Here is a 25,724-nt window from a genome sequence, read left to right as displayed (position 1 = left end):
TTAGTATGTTTTCCTCCCACTACTTCTAATATAGTACATACATATATAAGTGAGGTTCTAATTTTGATATAGTGAAATTGAACCTCTCACAAACGCCGGACATCTCCTAGTCCCCAGTTTTCGTGTTTCAAAGTATGTTATTTTAAGCTGGCAGCTGAGTTCGCCTCTCTTAAACTGATATTGTGTTAACACTTTAAAGACCGCACGCCCCACCGGTGGGTCACTCCGTAACAACATTACCGGCCCGCGTGCTCACGGGTGGGCATTCGACATGTTTTACCTGGAGACCGCTTGTACACCTGTGTCCCTCGTAAAGAAGTTTATGATATAATTAACATTGGCTGATATCCCAAAAAAACTCTTATCAACTAAACAGTTTGGTTTTAAAACTTAGAGCCTCATATCTGTGTACGTAGTAACAAGCCAGTTTTTCTTTATTATAATTATAATATATTAGGCTCATAAAATAGTATGTTCCTACCTAAACAATCATTTTTATTTAACATAACGTAATAAGTCCTTTGTCACATAGTAAGAACGCAATCAGAATCAGACCCTAACACCCAACTCTTAGATTAGAGCACAATCGAGCATTCATACAGAATATAACAATAAATCTCATCGTCTTCCGGAGAGATACTATATGCTATCATATTAGACAATCCCATTTTGTTTAGTTGGTAACGCAAGTTAGACTAAGTTGGTAATTAGTTAGCAACCTCAAATCTGTCCTGCTGATAAAAAGTACTTCCAAACTAATTGTAAAGTAGTTATAATAAAATTCCTGCCCAATCGTAAATTATAAGAGTTCAGTAATGACAGAATGAAAAGTAATGCCAGTAAACGTACCTATAAGTTCTGAACTAATTTATTTTACAATTCAAGCCTCAACCATTTTGTTGTCTGTATCACTTAATATAACATATGTATATTGAGGTACACATTATATAGAAATATATAAGGCTTTATATTTAAAAACCTTTTACCCTCAGCTATACTATTACAACAAAACTGTCAAAAAATGCTATAACTACTGATTGTCATTGGCAAAGTTGACCGATAGAATACCATAAGTAGAGGCACTAGCAGGACTTAACTATTAGGTTCTAATAGCATTTAAGACGGCATACTTTAGTTTCTAAAATCTAATTGATTAAAGAAAATATTGGCCTATATATACATGCACTACAATATCCGTGTGGCTTGAAAATTTATATATTAATTTATATATAAAAAATAAATGTAATGCATTGAAATATTTAAGATAATAAAAAATATTAAATCAATAACTAATTCAACTGTACGAAACAAAATACTTTATATTTTTCTCTAATGCTATCTAAAAGTATAACGCCATACGTGCCTATAAAATGTTTACTTTAAAAATAGCTCAATCATTTTATATATAATAATGAAACATATTCAAACATTGATACATATTTTGGCGTATAAAACAGATAAAATATTTTCTTAAACATTTTAAAATAGATAATAGAAAATCTATCGAAAACTGTCGATGCTCAGCATAATTCATTTTTTCACTTCAACTATAAATTCTATTGGGTTTTAATAGTTTATCACACGTATAACTACGAAATTTGGGTATCGTTGCAAGCTCTTAGCACGTATTTGATTTATTAACAATAGAACAATTGAGACAAAAACAATTTATGAAATAAAAACTATGACATATTTTATGTAATTAAAATTTATTATCACCTGTAGGTGGTAAATAATATACAGTTTCCTTCCCACTTCATAAGTAGTGCGAATGTTAAAATATTTGTATACTTTCTAGTATTTAATCTGCAGGTGATAATTGTGATTTTTTTTAAATTATAGTTGCAGCAACATATATATTTACATCGCTGCGAACATTTAAACTATTGTTTTGTGGTCAGTTGCAAATTAATCCAGCTGTAATGAAAAACAAACTGTATTTTATGTTCGAACACAAATAATTTATTAAATACCTTCTTGAAACCAATATCATTGGCGTATTCTCTGAAGCATTGACGGCAAATGTTCAAGCCATATTTCCGGATAAGACCATGACGGTTAGAACAGGCGCGGCTAAAATGAAAAACTTTTTAATATAAGTAAAGTAAAATAATATCTAAATAGTAAATTTGTATGTATATTTATGATATATTAATTATTAAATGTTGTTCATTTGCTTTAGCGTCTAAGCAAAATTTTTGAGTGAAGGCGCAACAATAAGCAAATATTGGACATTTACTTTTGCCAACATTAATTAAGGTAAATGCATAAAATAACCACATTTGCCGTACTCAACTGCTGGCATATGAATATAACACATATGTATAAACAAATGACGTCAGTACATTCCATAAATTAATGAACACTTCTTGCACAAATTCAGCGGAGCCCCACGCTGCGCACCATAACCTCAATTTAAATAAATTTAATTTTCATTTTGCAGTTACACTTTTGATAAATTTAATACACTAAAATATTCCAAATTTTATGCACTTTTTTTACATACCAGCATCTGGAACCTTGGCCGTATTTTCTTGGATGCGAGTACCAAAGATTTGCGAAACCCATGTTGGCTACTTCACTTCAAAAAACAGAAAGAAAGACAACATGGCCGAATGTCAAAAAGTTATAAATGGTATGGTGAATTAAATTGATGAATTATTGTTCAGTGGTAGAAGTTGTGTTCAATAAGAACTCTATAAATTTTATGCAAATAAAATTATCACATGAAAATCAAATTTTTATTTTATATATATTATTGTTAAGTAGCTGAAAAACATAAGACTTTAATTTACTAAGAGATGTGTCATAAATATGATTTGAGAAATGTTTTAATATATGATGTAGAAATAATGATTAACGTTGCTGTATAGTAGTATTAATACCTAAAAACAACTAATACCCTAAAGCATTTTTCTTAAAATAAATACTAAAAATATGTGTACAATATTATTATCAAGCAGTATAAAACTTAGTTATAACTAACTTTAATCTTTGCAGTATTAAATGGTAAGAAAAATTTGTTATTTTAATTACATTAAAAAATCATATTCGTTTAATATTATACATTAAAGGTATTTAGATGTATCTCGTTAATATTGGTTAAGTGATAAAATTACCAATAACCATTGTTATATTTTGCTAGACAAAGTCATAAAATTAAAACCCCAAAATAATTGAGTATAACTCTAAATATTTTGTTTTACATAAAGGCTAGAAAATGGCAACAATAATAGGAATCAGCTGATGTTGGTCCAAGTAAAACACAAGTAAAGTACAAACTGAGAGTATAACACAAAGTGCCAAATTACGCTCTTTACATAGATTTTCATGGAACAAAGTTGTGTAAAGTCTGGAGAAATTTAAAAATTCAAAGCAAAACAGCTGATTCACACATCAACATAAATTTTTCTTAAAATAAAATGTACGAATAAAGTCTGTATAGCATTTTTAAATTTCGACAGGGATATTGCTCTATCTCTCTCTCTGATGCTCTCTTTTACTCGAAAATTTACTGGTGGAGCACACTAGTGTATACACAGTGTTATTCAAAGTTACTACGAATAACTCGTAGAACAGTTCTGTTATCATGGCTCGATATTATGTTGCTCGGTAACATTCTAATTTTACAAAAACGTATACACATTAATTTTAACCATCTTATGGAGTTAACGAATATATCTCAATACACAATATACAACTTTCCGTTATTAAACAACAATAAATTTTTATCAATAATATTATATTAAGTCGTTAATAAAAAAATTAACATTGTACGCTTATGTTACAAAGCATACGTACCGAAGACAAAAACCAATTCAAGTAACCTTGCATAATTTACTACACTTTATTTGCTTCTGCTTTCACCATTGAAACCAACCTATTAGACATTGTCAACTTGTATGACGTTTAAAATGTCAATGTCACTTGTAAATGTCAAAAAGTTACTGGCGATTGTCATTTCAGGCGCAAAAAGATATAACCAAACATTTTGTTTAAATTTTAGCAATTTAATTAATTATATTATTTTTCCTATTAAAACACCTAAAAAAGATTAACAAAATGAGTGCATTGGAGCATACAATTGATGACTGTTTAGAAAAAGTGGCATTGCTGGAGGATTTTATAGCAATTAGTTTGCGTAATGAAAAATTAAAACCAGAAATTGAAGAAATAACTAGCAATATAAATATAGTAAAATTGCAATTAAATTTTATTATAAACAAATCTAATGTACATTATTTTTATATTGAAGATACACCAGAGTATGTTTGAAGTAGAAAAGCTAGTAAGAGAAAACATTGATGACATGGAGGAACGGTATCGATTGGTAATGAGTCGCATGCAGCAACAACAAATGATAATAATGGATCATTTAATAAAGCAAAGACAACAAAAACTACAAAAAAGAAACGAAGAGAAACAATTGAAATCAATTCTTAAAGTGAACGCACATCATATAAATGAGCCAGTTGTCGCCTCAACATCAACAAGCGCTTCAAAAATGACGTCACATCATGCTTCACCACAAGTAACCATTGAAGAGTATAAGCGAACTCCATCAAATGGTCAGAAGAGCATTCTGAAACCAATACCATTCAGTTTTCTGGAATTTAGTGTGTACATTACTCGACAACAGTTTGAAACCATTCCAAGGTAATTAGTAGAAGCAAAGCAATAAAATGTACATTGCTTAAAATATTTATTTGAATAGCTTTCAGTCTGCTAAGATTACAGTTATTGTCAGTGCTACAAAGCAGTTAAAGTTAAAGCTTAGTTCAGCAGTATTAAAAAAATTTGCTTCACCTTTAAGGCAAATAACGCAATTAAAAACTAAAAGATTGAATTTGCTTTCGAACATTAGCGAAGAGGCTAATAATATGCTTTGTAAGGAATCTTAAAAAATCTTCTGTAATATCTTTATGTATTGAGACTTAATGGGTTTGTTTTTAGGATTGTTATAGTCTTTATTTTTAGTTATTTCAAGGAATACTGTAAATATCTAGTACTTCTGAAATTAGTTTGTTTAAAATTAATAAAAGCATATAAAGATATGTTAATAGCACATTTTCATTATTTAAGTGGATAAATCTTTCCCAGCAAAATGTGCACTGATATGAAAGAAAGAAAGCTTAAAAATATTTTGGCAGTCCTAACATTTAATAGTAAAGGTATTAGGTTATATATATCGTACTTGAGGGGTTAGAATCGCTTCTTTGTCTTAACGCTAAGTTGAAAGTATAATATTTATTCTTATTCGTACAACATTTGATAAATCCATCATTGCCAGATAGTAAATGTTCCACTATTTACGAACTTGATAGAATATTTCGAAATCTCCACAACTAATTTTATCGTCCACCAAGATACTGAATTATTATGTTGTTTATTATGATCTATTGTAATTTTTAATATTCTTATGAACATTTTATTTTTATATTTATTAAAATCAATTAAGATATATGTGTGGTCGAGAAACATTTGAAGAATTGAAGCATTTTTTGGAAAATGTCATTATTCCTTGTTTCAATGAAAAGTATGAGTTACTGCATCGCAAAAAGGCAAATATACGCAATCCGAATGAATTTCAATTGTGGCAATTGTTTAAACAGCAGACATCATATGTGCCTGGTGAGCTCTTTATTAATACACTATATATATTATTTTGAAATTATATTACACAAAGAAATTTATATATTACAGGGCGAAATTTTATAACTCCCGGCGATATATCACGAAAAATTAATAAAATGATGGACAAGAAGCTGCAAAACCGCATCATAATGCTTCGTCATCTCTCCATACTACAGGAAATACGGGTGTCCAATATAGTTTGCTACATTTGGACAGCAAATGCTACGTAGATTTGTGCCTATTACTTGGATTATTTAGCTAAATGGAAAATTCTTTACTAAATAAATTAAATTCTTTTTATCTAATTAAAATGTAAATGTAGAATGTCAAAATTTTATTTATTTAACTCGAAAACTAGAAAATTTATTAATTTCATTATTAATTAATTTTATTTATTTAAAAAAAAAAATTATTTATTAGAGATAGAAATTACTGACTTGGCTTTAACATTTAAAATTTGATTAAGTTCCACTTTATATGCAAAAAAGAAAAAATGTGTTAGTTGATAGTTTTTTTTTTATTAAATTTTAAAACAATTTTGTAATTATAAAAGTATTAAGAAATGTCTGTAATAAAATTTGTAATATTTATGTATAAGTATATTAATAAATGTTTGTATTTAATTCGTAATTTTTCAGTGCAAATCATCAAATGAAAAATAATTAATATTAAAATGTGTAGAAAGCTATAAATTTAAGTTTATTAAAATCTAATTAATGTGTAATTGATTGATAAACAAATTTTTATAATAGGGTATTTAGTATACAGAATATTATTGTACACAAATTTATTTAAAAATTTAATTTTAAATGTAAGTTTAAAAACTGTCGATTTTATCATCAATTTATCAATAAAGGTTAATTTCCTTAATCAAATGTCGTTCTGAAAAAATATTATGTATAAAAAATGAACAAGAAAATTTATGTAATTAAACATAAAATAGGAAAAAAAACTGTAATTGTTTGTGGAATTAAAAATAATTGGCGCTGTCAATTATTTAAAAGAAAAGTAATGAATTGACTGTTGATCGCATTTAGTAAATCTTACTAATATTTTCTAAAAATATTCAGTTGAAATTATTAAATTAAGTATTTTAAAAACTATGTTAAGTGTTACCTATTCTACTATAAAAATGATGTGATATTTTGTTTTGTTTAAACATCACAACCACAACTATTTTATCTCTTAGACACTTTTGTAACTTCATTATTATGTCATTGTTAACAGATAAATAATTGAAAGTTCTTATTGTTTAAATAACATATGAACTTATTAACTTTGTAATGGGAGCATAAAAATAATATTAACTTAATATTTTTATGATTCCAGTGCCAGAATATTCTGAATATGCTTTATCTGGTCAGCGTCAATTGGCATCACCACTTCAGTTTCATTGTTAGATTTTGCGGCTTCTGCTGACTCCAACTGAAACTTCTGCAGTTGCATTATCATTCTAGTATTTTCGTTCAGATGAGAATGCCGTGCCTTGATGTGTTTATCTCGATCCCCCCGTTGACGAAAATGTTTTGTGCAATATAAGCAGGGAAAGGGTTTCTCACCAGTGTGTATACGTTGATGATTCTTCAGTGCATCTGCGCGATAGAAACGTTTTTGACAATTATCACATTCATAACGTCGTTCGCCGCGATGAATTAGCCGATGTTGATAATACACTGAACCAGTCATGAAACTTTTACCACATTCAACACACTTGAACGGACGTTCCCCTGTATGACATTTGCGTATATGGTCATTTAGATCTGGGCGTATGGTAAATTTGCGTCCACAATTTTGTTCTGGACACTCAAATGGCTTAACACCTTAAGAAAGAGAAATTAAGTTGTCACAAAAGTAATGGTAATTATCGTTTTATACAATAGGTATGCTGATTTGTATAGTGATGTACGTGGCTGTAAGTACAATATATAGTAATGTATACATATATGAATTTCTCAGTTTCCAATATATATAAATATATATAAGTTTTTTTATAGAGCTTACCTTGATGAAAACGCAAATGTTGCCACAAATGACTGGATTGTGTGTAAGCCTTGCCACATATATCGCAAAGAAATTGACGGGCCTTGAAGCTATTCTTGTCAATTTCCCTCTCACGCTTATACTTTTTTTGGTGTTTACGTGCGAAGTGAAGTGTATATGTCATTTCATCGAAGAAAGATAGATCGCAGTGTTCGCAGGGCATTACAAGTTTGTTTGATTTTTGATCCAAACGCGGAAAGAAATGTCTTTCCTCATGACTACAAAACATCATATTATGTAAGCGGTAGTTTTATAACATAATCTATACATGCTTCGTTATCAACAACTCTACTTACCGATGTTCAAGTAATTCCTCCTTGGATGCAAACTTATTTTCGCATACATTGCATATCTGCCAACAATTGAAGGCAGCCTGGTGCATCTTGATATTTTCACGCAAAAAGACGCATTCCGTTTGCCAATGCAATGTACTCTCTTTCAAAGTCGAGAGTTTAACAGAGCAAGATACACAATTGTAGCGACTCTCCGACTGTGAGTGCGAGGCCGTATGCGAAAGTAAATATGTTACATTATGAAATAAGCTATCACAAAACTCGCATTCTAGTATACAGTTGGTTTCAATGAAATTAAGATAGGAAGAAAATTCCTTCGAAATTGTATCCATGTTATGCTCCTCTACCTAAAATAGAAAGGAGTAAGGAGACCATGATTTACGCTGCATATCAGTCCTCAAAAATGATAACACGTATACCTATTATGTGTATTTTACTTACTGAGTGTTGCTCATTGTCTTCAATAAAATCAATATCATTTTCTTTGCCAACTTGTAAATAATCAGGTACAGTCATTTTGAAATTTAGAATGGAGTAATGAGTACTTAAATGATTGATTGCATCATCTGGATTGTAGAAAATTTGACCACAACTCACACATTCTAACATAATGCGTTTTTTCTCTGTGAATTCCTTGCCCGCTTGTCCATATGTATAATTGTTTATAGGAGCTATGTCAAAGACATGTTTCTCCATATGACGTTGTAGACCCGATGCGTGAACGAATTTTCGTTCACATAACGTGCATTCATGCTGTGCATGTGGCCTCTTAAGACTTCCATCCAGGTTTGCAATTTTAAATGCATGAAAGTTCTTAAGATCGTTATCATTATTTAGTTCTTCTCTGTTTATAGGACGAAAGCGGGCCTTGTTTTCGCGCATAATACGAAGGCATGGTGGGTCAAATTTTTCTTTAAACTTATCCGTATGCGGTAAATTGGCATTTGCTGAACAACGGATATGATTTTCATCATAATGACAGATATGCGCCTCAAATTTGTTAAGGTCAAATATTTTTTGGCAGTGCGAACATTTTATAATACGAGGATCGTTTTTGATCACATTAACATCTCGTGTAGGAAGTGAAGCTGTAATTATTAATCTCAGATTATTTAGGGTTACTGCACGTTAATTTTATAATATTTATTAAGAATGAATTCATTAAAATATGGTGGATATGGTGGAAACCTATTTCCATATGACTTATTAATATTAGATATAATTAAATAAGAGTTATACTGCAAAATATCATTGACGAATACTTACTTGAATGACTTATGTTTGATTCTAAAAACTCTAGTACTTTGAGCTCAGCTTCCGGATTATCAAAGTTGCTTGGTGATGGTAAATTAAATTCAAACTCTGTTGGGGATCCCATCAAATTATCTACAAATGAGTGAGTTACGTTCTTTTGTGGCAAACTAAATGAACTTTTTAAAGTTATGTTAAAAGAGTTTTGCATGATCTCACCGGAACTGTAATCCATAGGTATAATGGTTGAATTAACTATACCACCAGTCACATACTTATCGGTTAAGTTATTTTCAGCAGTGAAGGCCTTAGAATCGTTTCCAATTATATGTAATAAATTTTCAGAATTTTGTATATAAAAACTATTGTCATCATCCATCCATTCTTTGACCAGATTTACAGTACTACCTGTAGACCATTCAAACGAATTATTATTAGTTATATTAATAATATGTATTACAGACTTACTGCTATTCCTCAAAGGAAGTTCCATGATTGTATTGTCATCTGTATCAAATTCGTTATTTGCAGATGAATTGTTTCCTACTGACCAGATTAAGGTATCTTGTTCTGCAAATGTGTACGTTGTTTTCTCTACTAAACGGACTGTGTTTGAAATGCTATCTGCGGACATATTAATATCATCTTCCATTTGCCAATTAGACACACTTTCTTGATCGATCTCCATTATGTTTTCTGTTGATGTTTTGCAGTTATTTTCACGTAAATCAGCATCATTCTGGAACGGTTGAAAAACTCCATCCTGATCTGATAAAATAAACAAATTTTCTGTTGCATATCCATTTTCCTCGTTTGTAGAGCAATTGCCATTAGTCTTACACGGCCAAACAGAAGTGTTTTGTGGTTCTAATTTGAACAAATTCTGTTGTGTATCGTCATCAGATAAAATTAAAAGATTTTCAGTTAATAACCCGTTATTGTTTGGGACGTCATCTGCAGACAAGGTGTTATCATTTTCAATTACCCAAGGCAGAGCGTCGCTTCTTTTTAAGTTAGGCATACTTTCCGCCTTCATAGTGTTGTTGTACTCAGATAAATTATTTTCATTTAACTGCTTGAAAAAATCATTTTGATCTGCTGAAACTAAAAAATTATCTATAGATAATCCATTTTCATTTGGGCCGTCATCTGTTGATGAAGTAAGTTGTATGTTTGCACTTTCCCACGGCCATGACAAGGTGTTTTGTTCCTCCAGTTTTAGTATATTATCATTATTATTTATAGGCTGAAAAAACCCGTCTTGATCTGATAGAATTAATTGATTCTCCGCAGAGGCGCTATTGAAATCCTCGACTCCATTTGTAGACAAATTATTATCATTCTCTAGCTGCTGCATAAAATGGTTTTGATTTGGTAAAACTGATAAGTTATCTGCAAACATTTCATAATTATTACTGATATCTGCAGTTGAGCTATTATCATTTTTTAATGTCCAAACACTAGCACCATTCTCGCCAGGCACAATATAATAATATCCTGGCATTAAGTTAAGGTTGTCATTATTTAAATCGCTGTCACTGCTCACAGAATTGTATGAACTATCGCCATTCATCTCAACTAAGTTCCAATTGGAGTACTCCGCCGATAATGAGTTAGGCGCATTTTCTAAATAAATAAATAACAATTATTATTCGTAGATAAAAAAAAATTGTTTATTAATTATTAAATTATTAATGTTCTGATCTGATCTGAAGCACCAATAAAAATGTTTATGGATAAACAAACAAACACTATATTCGCCAATTTCAAAACGAAAATATTATCTGGCTTTTGTAAGATCTTCTTTTAGTATTGGTAATGCGGTATTATCAGTATGAAATAAAGCTGTCCTGTGCTTACAAATCGCAGCTATCCACCATGTGCAAGTCAAAAGTATTTATCCTCCATCTTCAATGCAAATTCGAACAACAATTTCATTGGTAGTAAGAGAATTATTTGCCTTCATCCATATATTTAATGGAGCGCTCTTATTCTCCAAAGCACTTCGCAATCATTGCTATTGTTATATTCAGTCAAAGAGCAGGATATTTCACTCTTGCGTCCATCTATTGGCTGCTTTCGTCGCTCATCACATCTCTGCTTCAACTTAGTGTGAACCATATATGGTACGACTTACCACAATTGATGCATTATTCATTGGGTATTTTATTAAGTTTTAAGGAGAATTTTCAAAACTATTGTACTAGTGTCCCGGGTTGCCATCGGTGACGGTTGATCGACCTATATGCCTATATGCTTCGCAACTATTAAAGCAGGCGCATTTTTAAATTTTTTTCACTATTTGAATATTTCAATGCCATCTTGTTTCTATTATAACACCTTTTCTTACCTAAATTTTCATCCATCAAAATTGAATTTATTTCAGAATCCCTTAGCGTACTTTGATTAAAGCTCATTTTGAATAGTGGAACCAAATTTTTGAAACATAAAGCAAATCAAAAATTTTTTATATTGAATAATATTTAATTTCTATAGTTAACTTTTGAAAGAAAAAGTGTTGCCAAGTAGATGAAAACTAATATTTTTAAAAAATTTCAAAAATTTTCTTTAGCTTTATTATATATATCTACTTCTGGAAAATTACTTAAGCGTGTAGCATATGCTATCCAACAAATGAAGCACAGCGTCTTTATTGAGAATCCAGTATGAGAAGTTTCACTCTTATTGGCCTGTAAATCTTGGAATAAAAAATGATTAATTATTAGTACCAGCTATAGATTATGTTAGATTATAAGATTAGATTAGATTAGATTATTATATTAGAAGTCATATACACATATGTTGTATTATATATATATTAGTTGTTTATATTGATCACGTCATATATAAAAATATTAACAAATAATAAAATATGGTTTATTATATATAATTAGATTCACAGACTATTTTTATTCACTACTGATTAGTGAATAAAAATAATCCGTGAATCTAATTTAACAGGTATAGATCAGAGAACTGCAATCAGTATTCAATACTTGAATCATTGACTGTATTCCAATTATATGCATTCTGACTTTCTTTTTCGTATATTCAACTTCACTTGATTCATAAATACAGCTGACAGCACTTATAATGATGTATACTCTGCTCATATGATACTCATAAGCACCGACATTCGACACAAAGATGATGTAAATGATTTATAAAAGATTCATGAGTATTACGTTGAAGTCGCAAAAAATTTGTTTATTGATGTTTACATATAACGAGTAACTCGTCTGTTCCACGAGTTACTCGTAGTAAAACTCGATTAAAATACAAGTAAACTACAAACTATAATAAGAGCGTAACACAATTAAAATGCGAAAAAAACAAAAGAAATACATGCATTTGCAATGCTAACTGCAACAACACACACCAAAAGTTTAAACTAAGCACATAAATTTTTTGCTTAGCAAATAACAGTGCTCACATAAAATTTTTGCAAATGCTACAACTGATCGACTGATCGTGTCATTCATTTTCGATGAGTATATTCATACTCATCTGAGTATATGCTATGATTCATGAATCGTTTTTCATTTATGCTACTCTACTTAGAAATGTTCTGTGGCAAATGCATATAGGTAGTGTATAAAAAAAACATTTATACGCATTTATATTTGGTTTTTTATGAGTGTACTTTGATTTTTAAAATTATGACACGTTGCAGTTCTCTGGTATGGATGCATAACTTATGATTTGTTCACTGAGACCTCACTTATTAGAAAATAAGCACAAAAAATTACTAAGTAATTATATATATATTTTTTAGACTATAAAACATATTAAAATAATTAAACAGTTTATAATTCTTAAACTTTGTGGTACCTATTAAAAACAAAACTGTCATAGTGGTCCTGGGTCAAAAAAAGGTAGGGAACTATTGATTTAAATAAATCGTCTATAGTTTTTAGAGCCTTTTCTGATATACGTATGTAACCTCGAATTTCTTGTAGTCTTTACATAGTCCTTATATGATGATCACCTCATTTTAGCATTAATAGTTATGACAATATCTACAAATATTTGAGGAACTGTGTGTTGATGTGACCCCGGTTTTGACAGAATTTTTGTTTCTTTTTTATTTAAATAGTAATTTTGCAGATATTTTTGTTCAGACTTAAGTTAGAAATTATTTGAATGGTGACTAAAATTACAGTGGTAAGACATACCTATGCTATTGTTAAGGCATAAGAGGCTTCAAAGTTTGAATTTCGAATTCTCCTCATAACGCTGCATAATATTTTGATATGACCTAAAATATATTGTATTTCGCTTAAATGAACTGAGCTGAAGTTAGATAATAATGAGACTATATTTGATAGGACCTTTGATTTCTTCCCATTATTTAAATCTTATATTTGAATAATTCTTCATAATTGATATATGGTACCAACTCTATTTTACAGGTTATGAGTTAACTTCATTAAATTAATAGTATTTGTCAGCTCTACTCTTAGTGTGTAGAATGTCAAAAATTTTTATTTTTTAATTCTGTGTAAAATGTTTTTATATTCTTTAATATTTTTATCATTTCTAATCGAAACTAATTGAATGTTATTATGTATTTACTTTCTAATATATTTTTTTTGAAATTAAGATTAATTTCCTATCTATCATATTTGGTTTTAAAGACCAACTAGTATAACATACCATATATAAATTGTCAAAAAATCAATACAAAAATGACTTTAATTTTAATATTACATTTTAATAATTTAGAATAAAAGTTAATTATTTAAAGTTTGATAAATCGGAAATATGAAATAAATGCAATATAGACTAATTGATATTGATAGCTTAATTCTTCTAACATATAATATTTTTTAATATTTTACTTACATCAAATGATTTCGATGTTATGAAGATTAAAATCTACACGACACCTACGTTCGAAAAAAGGCACTGTTATCAACTATAACTTTCAATAAAATCAAAACGACTGAATATATGAGATCTTTGACTTATCAGTGAAAATATTTTAAATTTATTTCTATTGGTTGTTAGCGAACCGACCGATAAATACAATATATATGTATGTCTTCTGACAGTTGCAATTACAATATTTTTAATCTTCAAGTATCTGTCAAAATGTTTTTAGTAGAATTTGGCAGTTTGGTATTTTTATTAAACTTCAATGAAATAATTTTGATTTACACTTGACGTCTACACGAGGTACATTGGTTAATTGTGAGAATTATAAGTCCAAATCTAATCAAAAGTCAACGCACGTTAATCAATACACATAAGGATAGTAAAGTCATTGGAAACGAGAGACTACAGACAGCGTACAGTTATTATTACAAAAATCTAGACTTTCCGAAATGTAGACTAGTTCTAGTTCTATAAAAACGCAAGACATGAATTTATAACTTGCCGGTTATATGCAGTATCTAATTAGTGGTCTTGCTATGGACAATATCAAGGTCACTAGTTACTTAAGAATAGGAAACTTGGGCGATGAAATAAGTATATGAACAAATATATATATATATATATTTCGACAAATCTATTTACTGCTTGAAATAGATAAAAATTTTCAAGTAGAGAATAAGAATAATAAATTACTGCATATTGAAAATGTTGTAAGAATAATTTAAGCACCCTTTGTGCTTTAAAGGACTGCGTATGTTGTTATAATAAGCCCTGAGAGAATCCTGAAAGGTATTTCCAATAGTATTCCTATGATAACAAGACAAAGGTCGTCCTAAAAAGAGATAAGAAAATAGTATTTTCGAAGTTTTGTTTTCATAAGAATGGAAAATGTTGAAGATACCATCGCGGCGCAAAAGAAATGGAGATATGTCATGTAGGCGTTTAAGGTTAATACAAATCGAAAGGTTAAATATCATTAATATTTTTTATATGTATTAAAAAATAAATAAATAAAAGAATAAAAATTTTTTTATATATATATACATTTATTATAATTATTTGGACAAATCACTTATAAAGTTTAGTTTTTCATGTACATAAATCAAATACAAATGTATTTATTATACAAATTAAGATAGATTTTGTGATATATATAAATGTTACAATCATTATTACAAATGTATCCAACAAAATGCTTCTTTTTTACTTTACTCGTCAGTAATAAGTTAGTAAATTAGTAAAAAACTGTATCATTAAAATAATACTTATGAATAAAGGTGACTAATTAAATTTTACATAATTTTTCTTTACTAAATTGAATTAATTTAAGATGGCAACTTAATTAGTGAAGAAACCACCTTTGATATTAGACAAGTGGTGGAGTTAGTATATATATATATTTAAAATTATTTATAATAATATTTATACAAAATTAAGACAGATTTTGTGATATATATAAATGTTACAATTATTTTTACAAATGTACCCAACAAAATGCTTTTTTTTTACTTTACTCGTCAGTAATAAGTTAGTAAATTAGTTAAAAACTGTATCATTAAAATAATACTTATGAATAAAGGTGACTAATTAAATTTTACACAATTTTTCTTTACTAAATTGAATTAATTTAAGATGGCAACTTAATTAGTGAAGAAACCACCTTTGATATTAGACAAGTGGTGGAGTTAGTATATATATATATTTAAAATTATTTATAATAATATTTATAACTTGTGACGAAGGTTTTTTCTCCGTTTGTAGAATCTTTGATATGTTCTACCTCAATCAAATCCGTATCCGAAGATGACTCACTTAGTGGGACTTTATATGTCGAAAAACCCTTTTCAATATTGTCAATAAACGATGTATTAATTTGAGAACTGTTTGACGCTTCCGTATCTGAAGAATCATCGCTGCTATCTAGATTATTTAATAGTAAATCATAGATTCTCTTTTGTGATTCATTATGCAGGTCTTTATAAAGACTCTCTCCTGGTTCATATGCATGAGTTTTTTCGTTATTTACGTTGTCAGACAAAGACTTTCCTTCGATAGTTTGCTCATTCCTGTTTTTATAAATTTCATTCAAATTAGTTTCGGTTAAGTCAATTACTTCGGTGGGATCACCTACCAATAAAGAAAAAATTAATAATTAATAAAATAGAATAATATATTCTGATAATTTCTATAGATTTAACGTAAAAATGAAAAATAATTTATATTATTATCTACAACAAATCTTGCAAAATTATGACTATTTTAGGAAAGGGATAATATTATAATTAATTATATCATGTACTCTGCTTGCTATCTAGATCAATTTAATTCTCGGATAATGGGATCCCATTTCCGAAAAGTTGTCATACGCTTGGCTGATCACTCAAACGCTGAAACACAGTATTTATTAGCAGCCTCACTCGTAATATGCTTGGCCCTTAAAAAAAACACTCTGGACGTGACATTATTCAAATATAGAATTAATAACTAATATACAATATTTATTAAAAGGTAAAGGTGATTGCGAGAACGGTTCAGAGTAGTGGTAATTTATTATTTTCTAGTCTATAAGTTTTTAAAAATAATTAAAATTATTAATATTACGTTTTCATCAAAATGTTTATTTATAATCACTCTCTTTACCTAAATCTTCGTCAACTAATGATATAGACTGTATTTCTGTTTGTGACTTGTCAGCCGCCAATTTTGAGCCCCTCTGTATCTTATTGTAATCTATGTAATTTTAAAGCAAATGAAAAAATGTTTTTATCAAAGTTTATATTGACAATTACTCTCTTCACCAAAAATTTCATCAAAGAAAGATATAGGTTGTGCTTTCATTTGTGACTTGTCAGTCGACAATTTTGGACCCGTTTGCGTCTTATTGTAACCTATGTAATTTAAAAGTAAATGAAAATGTGTTTCTATCAAAGTTTTAATTAACAATTACTCTTAGTCTGTTCTCTTATTTGTGACTTGTCAGCAGAAAACTTTGAGTCCGTCTGCATTTTATTGTAACCTATGTAATTTTGAAGAAAATGAAAATGTTTTTATCAAAGCTTTTATTGAGAATTACTCTCTTTACCTAAACTTTTATCAGAGGAACATACAGCCTCTGCTTTTATTTGTGACTTGTCAGCCGGCAATTTTGGACCCGTTTGCATCGTATTGTTATCTATGTAATTTTGAAGTTAATGAAAATATATTATTATCCAAGTTTTCATTGACAATTATTCTCTTTACCAAAAAATTTATCAAAGAAAGATATAGGCTGTGCCTTCATTTGTGACTTGCTAGTCAGCAATTTTTGACCCGTTTGCATCTTATGGTAACCTATGTAATTTTAAAGTAAATGAAAATATGTTTTTATCAAAATTTATATTAACAATTACTCTCTTTACCAAAATTTTTATCATAGGAAGATACAGTCTCTGCTCTTATTTGTGACTTGTCAGCCGGCAATATTGGACCCATTTGCACCTTATTGTGATCTATGTAATTTTAAAGTAAATGAAAATATGTTTCTATCAAAGTTTTAATTAACAATTACTCTCAGTCTGTTCTCTTATTTGTGACTTGTCAGCCGGAAACTTTGAGTCTGTCTGCATCTTAGTGTAACCTATGTAATTTTGAAGTAAATGAAAATATGTTATTATCCAAGTTTCCATTGACAATTACTCTCTTTACCAAAAATTTCATCAAAGAAAGATATAGGCTGTGCTTTCATTTGTGACTTGTCAGTCGACAATTTTGGACCCGTTTGCGTCTTATTGTAACCTATGTAATTTAAAAGTAAATGAAAATGTGTTTCTATCAAAGTTTTAATTAACAATTACTCTTAGTCTGTTCTCTTATTTGTGACTTGTCAGCAGAAAACTTTGAGTCCGTCTGCATTTTATTGTAACCTATGTAATTTTGAAGAAAATGAAAATGTTTTTATCAAAGCTTTTATTGACAATTACTCTCTTTACCTAAACTTTTATCAGAGGAACATATAGCCTCTGCTTTTATTTGTGACTTGTCAGCCGGCAATTTAGGACCCGTTTGCATCGTATTGTGATCTATGTAATTTTGAAGTAAATGAAAATATATTATTATCCAAGTTTTCATTGACAATTATTCTCTTTACCAAAAAATTTATCAAAGAAAGATATAGGCTGTGCCTTCATTTGTGACTTGTTAGTCAGTAATTTTGGACCCGTTTGCGTCTTATGGTAACCTATGTAATTTTACAGTAAATGAAAATATGGTTTTATCAAAATTTATATTGACAATTACTCTCTTTACCAAAATTTTTATCAGAGGAAGATACAGTCTCTGCTTTTATTTGTGACTTGTCAGCCGGCAATATTGGACCCATTTGGATCTTATTGTGATCTATGTAATTTTAAAGTAAATGAAAATATGTTTTTATCAAAGCTTTAATTAACAATTACTCTTAGTCTGTGCTCTTATTTGTAACTTGTCAACCGGAAACTTTGAGTCCGTCTGCATCTTATCGTAACCTATGTAATTTTGAAGTAAATAAAAATATGTTATTATCCAAGTTTTCATTGACAATTACGCTCTTTACCAAAAATTTCATCAAAGAAAGATATAGGTTGTGCTTTCATTTGTGACTTGTCAGTCGACAATTTTGGACCCGTTTGCATCTTATTGTAACCTATATAATTTTAAAGTAAATGAAAATATGTTTTTATCAAAGCTTTTATTGACAATTACTCTCTTTACCAAAATTTTTATCAGAGGAAGATACAGTCTCTGCTCTCATTTGTGACTTGTCAGTCGGCAACTTTGAACCCATTTGCATCTTATTGTGATCTGTGTAATTTTAAAGTAAATGAAAATATGTTTTTATCAAAATTTTAATTAACAATTACTCTTAGTCTGTTCTCTTATTTGTGACTTGTCAGCCGAAAACTTTGAATCCGTCTGCATCTTATCGTAACCTATGCAATTTTGAAGGAAATGAAAATATGTTATTATCCAAGTTTTCATTGACAATTACGCTCTTTACCAAAAATTTCTTCAAAGAAAGACATAGGTTGTGCTTTCATTTGTGATTTGTCAGTCGACAATTTTGGACCCGTTTGCATCTTATTGTAACCTATATAATTTTAAAGTAAATGAAAATATGTTTTTATCAAAGCTTTTATTGACAATTACTCTCTTTACCAAAATTTTTATCAGAGGAAGATACAGTCTCTGCTTTTCTTTGTGACATGTCAGCCGACAATATTGGACCCATTAGCATCTTATTGTGATCTGTGTAATTTTAAAGTAAATGAAAATATGTTTTTATCAAAATTTTAATTAACAATTACTCTTAGTCTGTTCTCTTATTTGTGACTTGTCAGCCGAAAACTTTGAGTCCGTCTGCATCTTATCGTAACCTATGCAATTTTGAAGGAAATGAAAATATGTTATTATCCAAGTTTTCATTGACAATTACGCTCTTTACCAAAAATTTCTTCAAAGAAAGACATAGGTTGTGCTTTCATTTGTGATTTGTCAGTCGACAATTTTGGACCCGTTTGCATCTTATTGTAACCTATATAATTTTAAAGTAAATGAAAATATGTTTTTATCAAAGCTTTTATTGACAATTACTCTCTTTACCAAAATTTTTATCAGAGGAAGATACAGTCTCTGCTTTTCTTTGTGACATGTCAGCCGACAACATTGGACCCATTAGCATCTTATTGTGATCTGTGTAATTTTAAAGTAAATGAAAATATGTTTTTATCAAAATTTTAATTAACAATTACTCTTAGTCTGTTCTCTTATTTGTGACTTGTCAGCCGAAAACTTTGAGTCCGTCTGCATCTTATCGTAACCTATGCAATTTTGAAGGAAATGAAAATATGTTATTATCCAAGTTTTCATTGACAATTACTCTCTTTACCAAAAATTTCATCAAAGAAAGATATAGGTTGTGCTTTCATTTGTGACTTGTCAGTCGGCAATTTTGGACCCGTTTGCATCTTATTGTAACCTATATAATTTTAAAGTAAATGAAAATATGTTTTTATCAAAGCTTTTATTGACAATTACTCTCTTTACCAAAATTTTTATCAGAGGAAGATACAGTCTCTGCTTTTCTTTGTGACATGTCAGCCGACAATATTGGACCCATTAGCATCTTATTGTGATCTGTGTAATTTTAAAGTAAATGAATTTATGTTTTTATTAAAGCTTTTATTGACAATTACTCTCTTTACCTAGACTTTCATCTGAGAAAGATACAGTCTCTGCTCTCATTTGTGACTTGTCAGCCGGCAACTTTGGACCCGTTTGCATCTTATGGTAACCTATGTAATTTTAAAGTAAATGAAAATATGTTTTTATCAAAATTTTAATCAACAATTACTCTTAGTCTGTTCTCTTATTTGTGACTTGTCAGCCGAAAACTTTGAGTCCGTCTGCATCTTATCGTAACCTATGCAATTTTGAAGGAAATGAAAATATGTTATTATCCAAGTTTTCATTGACAATTACTCTCTTTACCAAAAATTTCATCAAAGAAAGATATAGGTTGTGCTTTCATTTGTGACTTGTCAGTCGGCAATTTTGGACCCGTTTGCATCTTATTGTAACCTATGTAATTTTAAAGTAAATGAATATATGTTTTTATCAAAGCTTTTATTGACAATTACTCTCTTTACCTAGACTTTCATCAGAGAAAGATACAGTCTCTGCTCTCATTTGTGACTTGTCAGTCGGCAATTTTGAACCCGTTTGCATCTTATTGTGATCTGTGTAATTTTGAAGGAAATGAAAATATGTTATTATCCAAGTTTTTATTGACAATTACTCTCTTTACCAAAAATTTCATCAAAGATAGATATAGTTTGTGCTTTCATTTGTGACTTGTCAGTCGGCAATTTTGGACCCGTTTGCATCTTATTGTAACCTATGTAATTTTAAAGTAAATGAATATATGTTTTTATCAAAGCTTTTATTGACAATTACTCTCTTTACCTAGACTTTCATCAGAGAAAGATACAGTCTCTGCTCTCATTTGTGACTTGTCAGTCGGCAATTTTGAACCCGTTTGCATCTTATTGTGATCTGTGTAATTTTGAAGGAAATGAAAATATGTTATTATCCAAGTTTATATTGACAATTACTCTCTTTACCAAAAATTTCATCAAAGATAGATACAGTCTGTGCTTTCATTTGTGACTTGTCAGCCAGAAACTTTGAGCCCGTCTGCGTATTATTGCGATCTATGTAATTTTAAAGTAAATGAAAATATGTTATTTTCCAAGTTTTCATTGACAATTATTATCTTTACCAAATAATTTATCAAAGGAAGATATAGACTGTCCTTTAATTTGTGACTTGTCAGGCGGTAATATTGGACCCGTTTGCATCGTATTGTGATCTATGTTATTTTGAAGTAAATGAAAATATGTTATAATCCAAGTTTATATTGACAATTGCTTTCTTTACCCAAACTTTCATCAGAGGAAGATACAGTCTCTGATTTTATTTGTGACTCGTCAGCCGGCAATTTTGGACCCGTTTGCTTCTTATTGTGATCTATGTAATTTTGAAGTAAATAAATATGTGTTTTTATCAAATTTTATATTGACATTTACTTTCTTCACCTAAGCTTTCATCCACCAAAGATGTAATCTTTGCATTTATTTCCGATTTATTAGTCGGCAATTCTAAGTTCGTCTGCATCTTATTGTGATCTATATAATTTTGAGGTAAATGAAATTATGTTTTTATCATAGTTTATATTGACAGTTGCTTTTTATACCCAAACTTTCATCCAACAGAGATATAGACTGTACTTTCATTTGTGACTTGTCAGCCGGCAACTTTAAACCCGTCTGCGTCTTATTGTTATCTGTGTAATTTCGGAGTAAATGAGAATATTTTTTTATATAATATTGTTTTATTATTTAAGTTTTCATAGATAATTACTCTCTTTACCTATAGTCTCGTCAACCAAAGACATATCTGTTTGTGAGTTGTCAACCGATGAAGTGGATGTTACAAACACTAGATAACATAAAAGTTATTAGTTTTTATATTCTATGTTTTGTTTTTTTTATATATATTAGAGTTTTGTGCAAAAAAATAATAAATGTACCATTAAGATTTCCTATACAATTCATTTTTTGAGCATGTTCATTTATTGTATGTTCTATGAAATTGCTGTATTGCGTAAAATATTTTTTGCAGAAAAGACATCCCAGTGTGCACTTTTTGTTCTCATCCAGCAACAAAAAATAGTGCTTTTCCATAAGACTGTAAATTATTTAAGAATAAATAATAAAATATATATATAAATATATTAATAAAGGTCTTACCGGTGAGTTTTTAGAATATCTAAGCTTGTGAAGTGCATGTAACATACATTGCATATTACATAAGTAATTTCTGCGCCAGGGAATCCAAAGGAATAATCTTTTTGATTCTGAATCTTACTATACTGATGATGTTGTATAGCGTGAGCAATTGTATTTGATTTTCTTATGAATGTCATGGGACAAAATTCACATTGATATATTGACCGCACCGAATAGCATTCCGAATTTTTATTAATAAAATCTTCATTTTTCTAAGAAGATCGAATAAATACATTGTTTTAAAAAAAATTATTAATTTTAATTATATTATGAATATATTAGTACCATAATACGTCTCATGTCCCAGTATGTAATCCAATAAATAGCATTTGTGATGCTGCGAAAGTGACCCAAAATGTGCGACTGCACTGTACTAACATTGGCAGGTGAAAACACTACATTGCAAAAGGCACACATTATAACTTTGGTTAAGGGCACGGGCACGTCCTCTGCAGCTAAAAATGAAAAATAATTTAATCAGTCAAGGGGTAAGATTCAGTAATTGTGAGGAGTGATTTAAAAATAATGTAAGAGTGTAAGCAAATGTTCGTAAAATTTCTTAATAAAGATTGTTAAAGACTGTCAAACTGCGAATTTAAACATCGAAATATATAGTATTATTATAAAGACCGATTTCACAATCATAACTTAAGTCTCAATACCTACTTCAGTCAACAACTTTGCTGACTAAGTTCATGCATAAGTCATTTTTGAGGCTGTGAAATTCGCTCTAGAAATCAAATATGAATTTTTAAAAAACAGAAATTTTACAGAAAGTAGCTGAAATATAACGAAATTTCATGTCCTATATATTTCAAAAAATAATTTCAAGATGAGATGATGAGTATTTGAAAATATTCAAAACAGCTATATGGGTAAGCCAAAAATTCAATTAATTAAAATAAAAAAAATCTTTTTTTTTGTTGTTGTAGTTGACTATTTTTCGAAATCTCTCTACCAAAAAATAATTAATCGAATTTAACAGGCCAAAGATTGGCACAACAGAATTTTCAAAATAAATATAAGCACCCCGTATTCCTCTTATTTTTTTAAAAAATCATTGTTCTGGAATGAATTTCCTTTCAATTGGTACCGACTTCTTTTATAATTTAATTAAATTATTTAACATGAAATAATTTAATATGCATTATTGTATCGATAGATAATCTGCAATAGTAGGCATCTAGCCAGAGGGGGATTGAGGGATTAAACCTTTATCCTATTCCCATTTCGGCAAGTGACAAATTATATTCATATAGTCATTATTAATGACAGACTAATAAAAAAAAATATTTTAAATTACAGTTTTGACTCAATATGAACCTGAAAATATTCCTAGTCATAGTTATTCCTAGTTAAATTCTTAAAACTTTGTCAGATCATCAGTACGGATTTTCTTAAAGGTGCACAACAATAACAAATTTGATATATTTAATTATATTTAATACTTTTATTTGTTTTATTTTATTTATTATAGAATTAATTATTAATTATGTAGTCAACAAAAAAACCAATCAAAAATTTAAATATTTTAAAATATTTGGTAATAAGATAAAATTTTTCAGTATGCTTAATAATGACGACATCTGTTAAACTTACTTAAAGTGTTATCTGCATTTACCTTATGAGTTATTTCCAACTCATAAATATCGGTATCAGATCGTTTAGTTAGTGTTGAAATTTCGAATTCTATGAAAGAGTATAGAAAAAAGACAATGTATGTGACTTATTTTATATTCTAAGATCATATATTCCTATATATGTACATATGTAAATTCAATACTTACCATAATTCGCAGGTTGCGACGCTTCAACCCTTTGAAGTTCACACTGTTTAGGTATTTCCTCAACTAATCGTAGGAAATAAAATATTAGAGAAAAATAATTAAAATTTATGCAGTAATTATTTTCTTTTGCAACTACGTACCGTACATTTCGTCTTCAAATGTTTGAGAGATATCTCTAATTTTCCCGTCTTTATCAATGCATGTTTGACATTCTGGAACTATTCAGAAGAACAAAAATAATTATTAAATTATTGATTTTAAGTGTTTAAATTTAATGTAATATATAATTCCTTGAAGTGTGAAGAAGTAGTAATAAATTGCATTTCATTTGGCCTACTTTGAAAGTACAAACTATATTATAATGATTGATTCTGTTATGTATTTTATTTAATGTATATGGAATACTGATTTGTTACTTTTCTTAATTATGTTAAAATATATTTTCTATAAAATTTTTTATTTTTTTGAGAATATTTTTGAAATACATAGTATATAGTAACTATATTCCTTTGCATATACTTACCAGAAATTGCATTAGAAATATCTTCAATCTCCACATGTTCATCAATGGCTGTTTCACATTCTGAAACTGATTTAGTAGAACAAAATTAATTATTGAAATATTGATTTAATGTAATATATAAGTTTTTTTGGAGGTGTGGAGGAGTAGTAATTAAATTTTAACTACAATATGACATATGACTACTAAATTTATCTAAACCTAAAAGAAAACGACGACAATCGACTTAAAAAGTTCTTTGAAGTGGTAATTTTAACTTGGGGTACAGAAAAATGTCTGTTTCCAGCATGAAACTATATGGAGTGAGTATAGTACTTGGTCCATTACATTTCTTGATTTTTTAGTATAAACTTTTGCAAAACGCGATTCTTTTATTGCCGTTTTGCTCACTTTATATATTAAGCACTTATTATATAAATATATAATCCATGGTAATAGAAAAATTACAGAATATATATATTTTTAAGTCATCTAATTATCGAGATAACAATTTTTTGGCGGAAAACAACTTTTTAGTTAACAAAGGCTACTTTCCGTCAAATATATTCATTCTGGTTTATATTCTATCGCACTGCAAACTTCCTCAAAAATAGTCATGATATTCTTAATATTTCAAGCTAGATTCAATATGCTACAAGCCATGGTCATCCAGAATCAATATGGCCACCGAATACTTCTTAAATCTGATAACTAAATTCATATATTTTAAAAATTAACTGTAAGATATCATGTATTCCATAAAGTGATTGGTTTATTTCAATCACTGTATCATTCATATTACTACCTACATGATTTCTAATAGGAAGAATTTCTTATAGACAAGGACTAAATAAACATCAAATATACAATGACGAAATGTATAAATTAACAATACTGGTTTATATATGTTTAATGTTCGAAGCAGAAAATGAATTCCTCAAACGTTTGGTAATTTCGGAAAAAACAATTTCTCTCAGTA

General features: G+C 28.9%; 5 protein-coding genes across 7 annotated transcripts in view; 2 read left to right on the top strand and 3 right to left on the bottom strand.

Moving 5' to 3' along the window:
* The window catches only part of LOC119676703 (cadherin-86C-like), a 373,671-nt gene that overhangs the window by 102,187 nt on the left and 245,760 nt on the right, over positions 1-25,724 (top strand). The window lies entirely within an intron of this gene.
* The window catches only part of LOC119676709, a 40,803-nt gene that overhangs the window by 14,625 nt on the left and 454 nt on the right, over positions 1-25,724 (bottom strand). Inside the window, exons 2-42 of the mRNA XM_038087965.1 lie at positions 24,770-24,835; positions 24,387-24,464; positions 24,247-24,309; positions 24,059-24,148; positions 22,745-22,914; positions 22,421-22,671; positions 22,201-22,358; positions 22,041-22,109; positions 21,865-21,954; positions 21,698-21,796; positions 21,549-21,638; positions 21,391-21,480; positions 21,233-21,322; positions 21,075-21,164; positions 20,917-21,006; positions 20,759-20,848; positions 20,601-20,690; positions 20,464-20,532; positions 20,315-20,404; positions 20,157-20,246; positions 19,999-20,088; positions 19,862-19,930; positions 19,713-19,802; positions 19,555-19,644; positions 19,418-19,486; positions 19,269-19,358; positions 19,111-19,200; positions 18,974-19,042; positions 18,825-18,914; positions 18,667-18,756; positions 18,530-18,598; positions 18,381-18,470; positions 18,223-18,312; positions 18,065-18,154; positions 17,930-17,998; positions 17,781-17,870; positions 17,644-17,712; positions 17,495-17,584; positions 17,337-17,426; positions 17,179-17,268; positions 17,044-17,112 (exon numbers count right to left, since the gene is read on the bottom strand). Coding sequence (XP_037943893.1) covers positions 17,044-17,112; positions 17,179-17,268; positions 17,337-17,426; positions 17,495-17,584; positions 17,644-17,712; positions 17,781-17,870; positions 17,930-17,998; positions 18,065-18,154; positions 18,223-18,312; positions 18,381-18,470; positions 18,530-18,598; positions 18,667-18,756; positions 18,825-18,914; positions 18,974-19,042; positions 19,111-19,200; positions 19,269-19,358; positions 19,418-19,486; positions 19,555-19,644; positions 19,713-19,802; positions 19,862-19,930; positions 19,999-20,088; positions 20,157-20,246; positions 20,315-20,404; positions 20,464-20,532; positions 20,601-20,690; positions 20,759-20,848; positions 20,917-21,006; positions 21,075-21,164; positions 21,233-21,322; positions 21,391-21,480; positions 21,549-21,638; positions 21,698-21,796; positions 21,865-21,954; positions 22,041-22,109; positions 22,201-22,358; positions 22,421-22,671; positions 22,745-22,914; positions 24,059-24,148; positions 24,247-24,309; positions 24,387-24,464; positions 24,770-24,835 — 3,756 coding nt within the window. The remainder of the gene's footprint in view (positions 1-17,043; positions 17,113-17,178; positions 17,269-17,336; positions 17,427-17,494; positions 17,585-17,643; positions 17,713-17,780; positions 17,871-17,929; positions 17,999-18,064; positions 18,155-18,222; positions 18,313-18,380; positions 18,471-18,529; positions 18,599-18,666; positions 18,757-18,824; positions 18,915-18,973; positions 19,043-19,110; positions 19,201-19,268; positions 19,359-19,417; positions 19,487-19,554; positions 19,645-19,712; positions 19,803-19,861; positions 19,931-19,998; positions 20,089-20,156; positions 20,247-20,314; positions 20,405-20,463; positions 20,533-20,600; positions 20,691-20,758; positions 20,849-20,916; positions 21,007-21,074; positions 21,165-21,232; positions 21,323-21,390; positions 21,481-21,548; positions 21,639-21,697; positions 21,797-21,864; positions 21,955-22,040; positions 22,110-22,200; positions 22,359-22,420; positions 22,672-22,744; positions 22,915-24,058; positions 24,149-24,246; positions 24,310-24,386; positions 24,465-24,769; positions 24,836-25,724) is intronic.
* LOC119681365 (40S ribosomal protein S29) lies at positions 1,691-2,615 on the bottom strand. Its single transcript, XM_038094537.1, has 3 exons — positions 2,507-2,615; positions 1,974-2,073; positions 1,691-1,917 (listed from the first exon to the last, which is right to left on the bottom strand). The coding sequence occupies exons 1-3, from the start codon at positions 2,566-2,568 to the stop codon at positions 1,909-1,911; spliced, it is 171 nt and encodes a 56-aa protein (XP_037950465.1). The 5' UTR covers positions 2,569-2,615; the 3' UTR covers positions 1,691-1,908.
* LOC119681358 (spindle and kinetochore-associated protein 1-like) lies at positions 3,937-5,972 on the top strand. The gene is made up of 4 exons (XM_038094530.1): positions 3,937-4,194; positions 4,256-4,656; positions 5,459-5,631; positions 5,704-5,972. The coding sequence occupies exons 1-4, from the start codon at positions 4,063-4,065 to the stop codon at positions 5,862-5,864; spliced, it is 867 nt and encodes a 288-aa protein (XP_037950458.1). The 5' UTR covers positions 3,937-4,062; the 3' UTR covers positions 5,865-5,972.
* LOC119681354 (testis-specific zinc finger protein topi-like) lies at positions 6,727-11,687 on the bottom strand. Of its 3 annotated transcripts, none has more exons than XM_038094522.1 (8): positions 11,569-11,687; positions 9,687-10,844; positions 9,438-9,626; positions 9,234-9,353; positions 8,409-9,055; positions 7,971-8,314; positions 7,636-7,892; positions 6,727-7,454 (listed from the first exon to the last, which is right to left on the bottom strand). In XM_038094522.1, exons 1-8 carry the CDS (start codon positions 11,633-11,635, stop codon positions 6,952-6,954), a joined length of 3,285 nt encoding a protein of 1,094 aa, XP_037950450.1. In that variant the 5' UTR covers positions 11,636-11,687; the 3' UTR covers positions 6,727-6,951. The 3 variants fall into 3 exon arrangements, with proteins under 3 accessions (XP_037950450.1, XP_037950451.1, XP_037950452.1); XM_038094523.1 differs by having other exon boundaries at positions 9,234-9,329; XM_038094524.1 differs by lacking the exon at positions 11,569-11,687 and adding an exon at positions 11,356-11,561.

Source organism: Teleopsis dalmanni, chromosome 2 (genome assembly GCF_002237135.1).
Source record: "Teleopsis dalmanni isolate 2A chromosome 2, ASM223713v2, whole genome shotgun sequence".
NCBI classification, from domain to species: Eukaryota; Metazoa; Arthropoda; class Insecta; order Diptera; family Diopsidae; genus Teleopsis; species Teleopsis dalmanni.
This window is presented reverse-complemented; position numbering and strand designations above follow the sequence as displayed.

Bases quoted from the DNA above. Each gene is read 5' to 3' on its own strand.
- LOC119681354 (XM_038094522.1), bottom strand. From the start codon at position 11,635: ATGAGCTTTAATCAAAGTACGCTAAGGGATTCTGAAATAAATTCAATT. The intron at 9,627-9,686 runs GTAAGTCTGTAA...AATGGTCTACAG, and splicing joins ACTTCCTTTGAGGAATAGCA to GTAGTACTGTAAATCTGGTC. The intron at 7,455-7,635 runs GTAAGCTCTATA...CTCTTTCTTAAG, and splicing joins ACATTTGCGTTTTCATCAAG to GTGTTAAGCCATTTGAGTGT.
- LOC119681365 (XM_038094537.1), bottom strand. From the start codon at position 2,568: ATGGGTTTCGCAAATCTTTGGTACTCGCATCCAAGAAAATACGGCCAA. The intron at 2,074-2,506 runs GTATGTAAAAAA...TTTTCATTTTAG, and splicing joins GGCCAAGGTTCCAGATGCTG to CCGCGCCTGTTCTAACCGTC.
- LOC119681358 (XM_038094530.1), top strand. From the start codon at position 4,063: ATGAGTGCATTGGAGCATACAATTGATGACTGTTTAGAAAAAGTGGCA. The intron at 4,657-5,458 runs GTAATTAGTAGA...AAATCAATTAAG, and splicing joins CAGTTTGAAACCATTCCAAG to ATATATGTGTGGTCGAGAAA. The intron at 5,632-5,703 runs GTGAGCTCTTTA...TATATATTACAG, and splicing joins GCAGACATCATATGTGCCTG to GGCGAAATTTTATAACTCCC.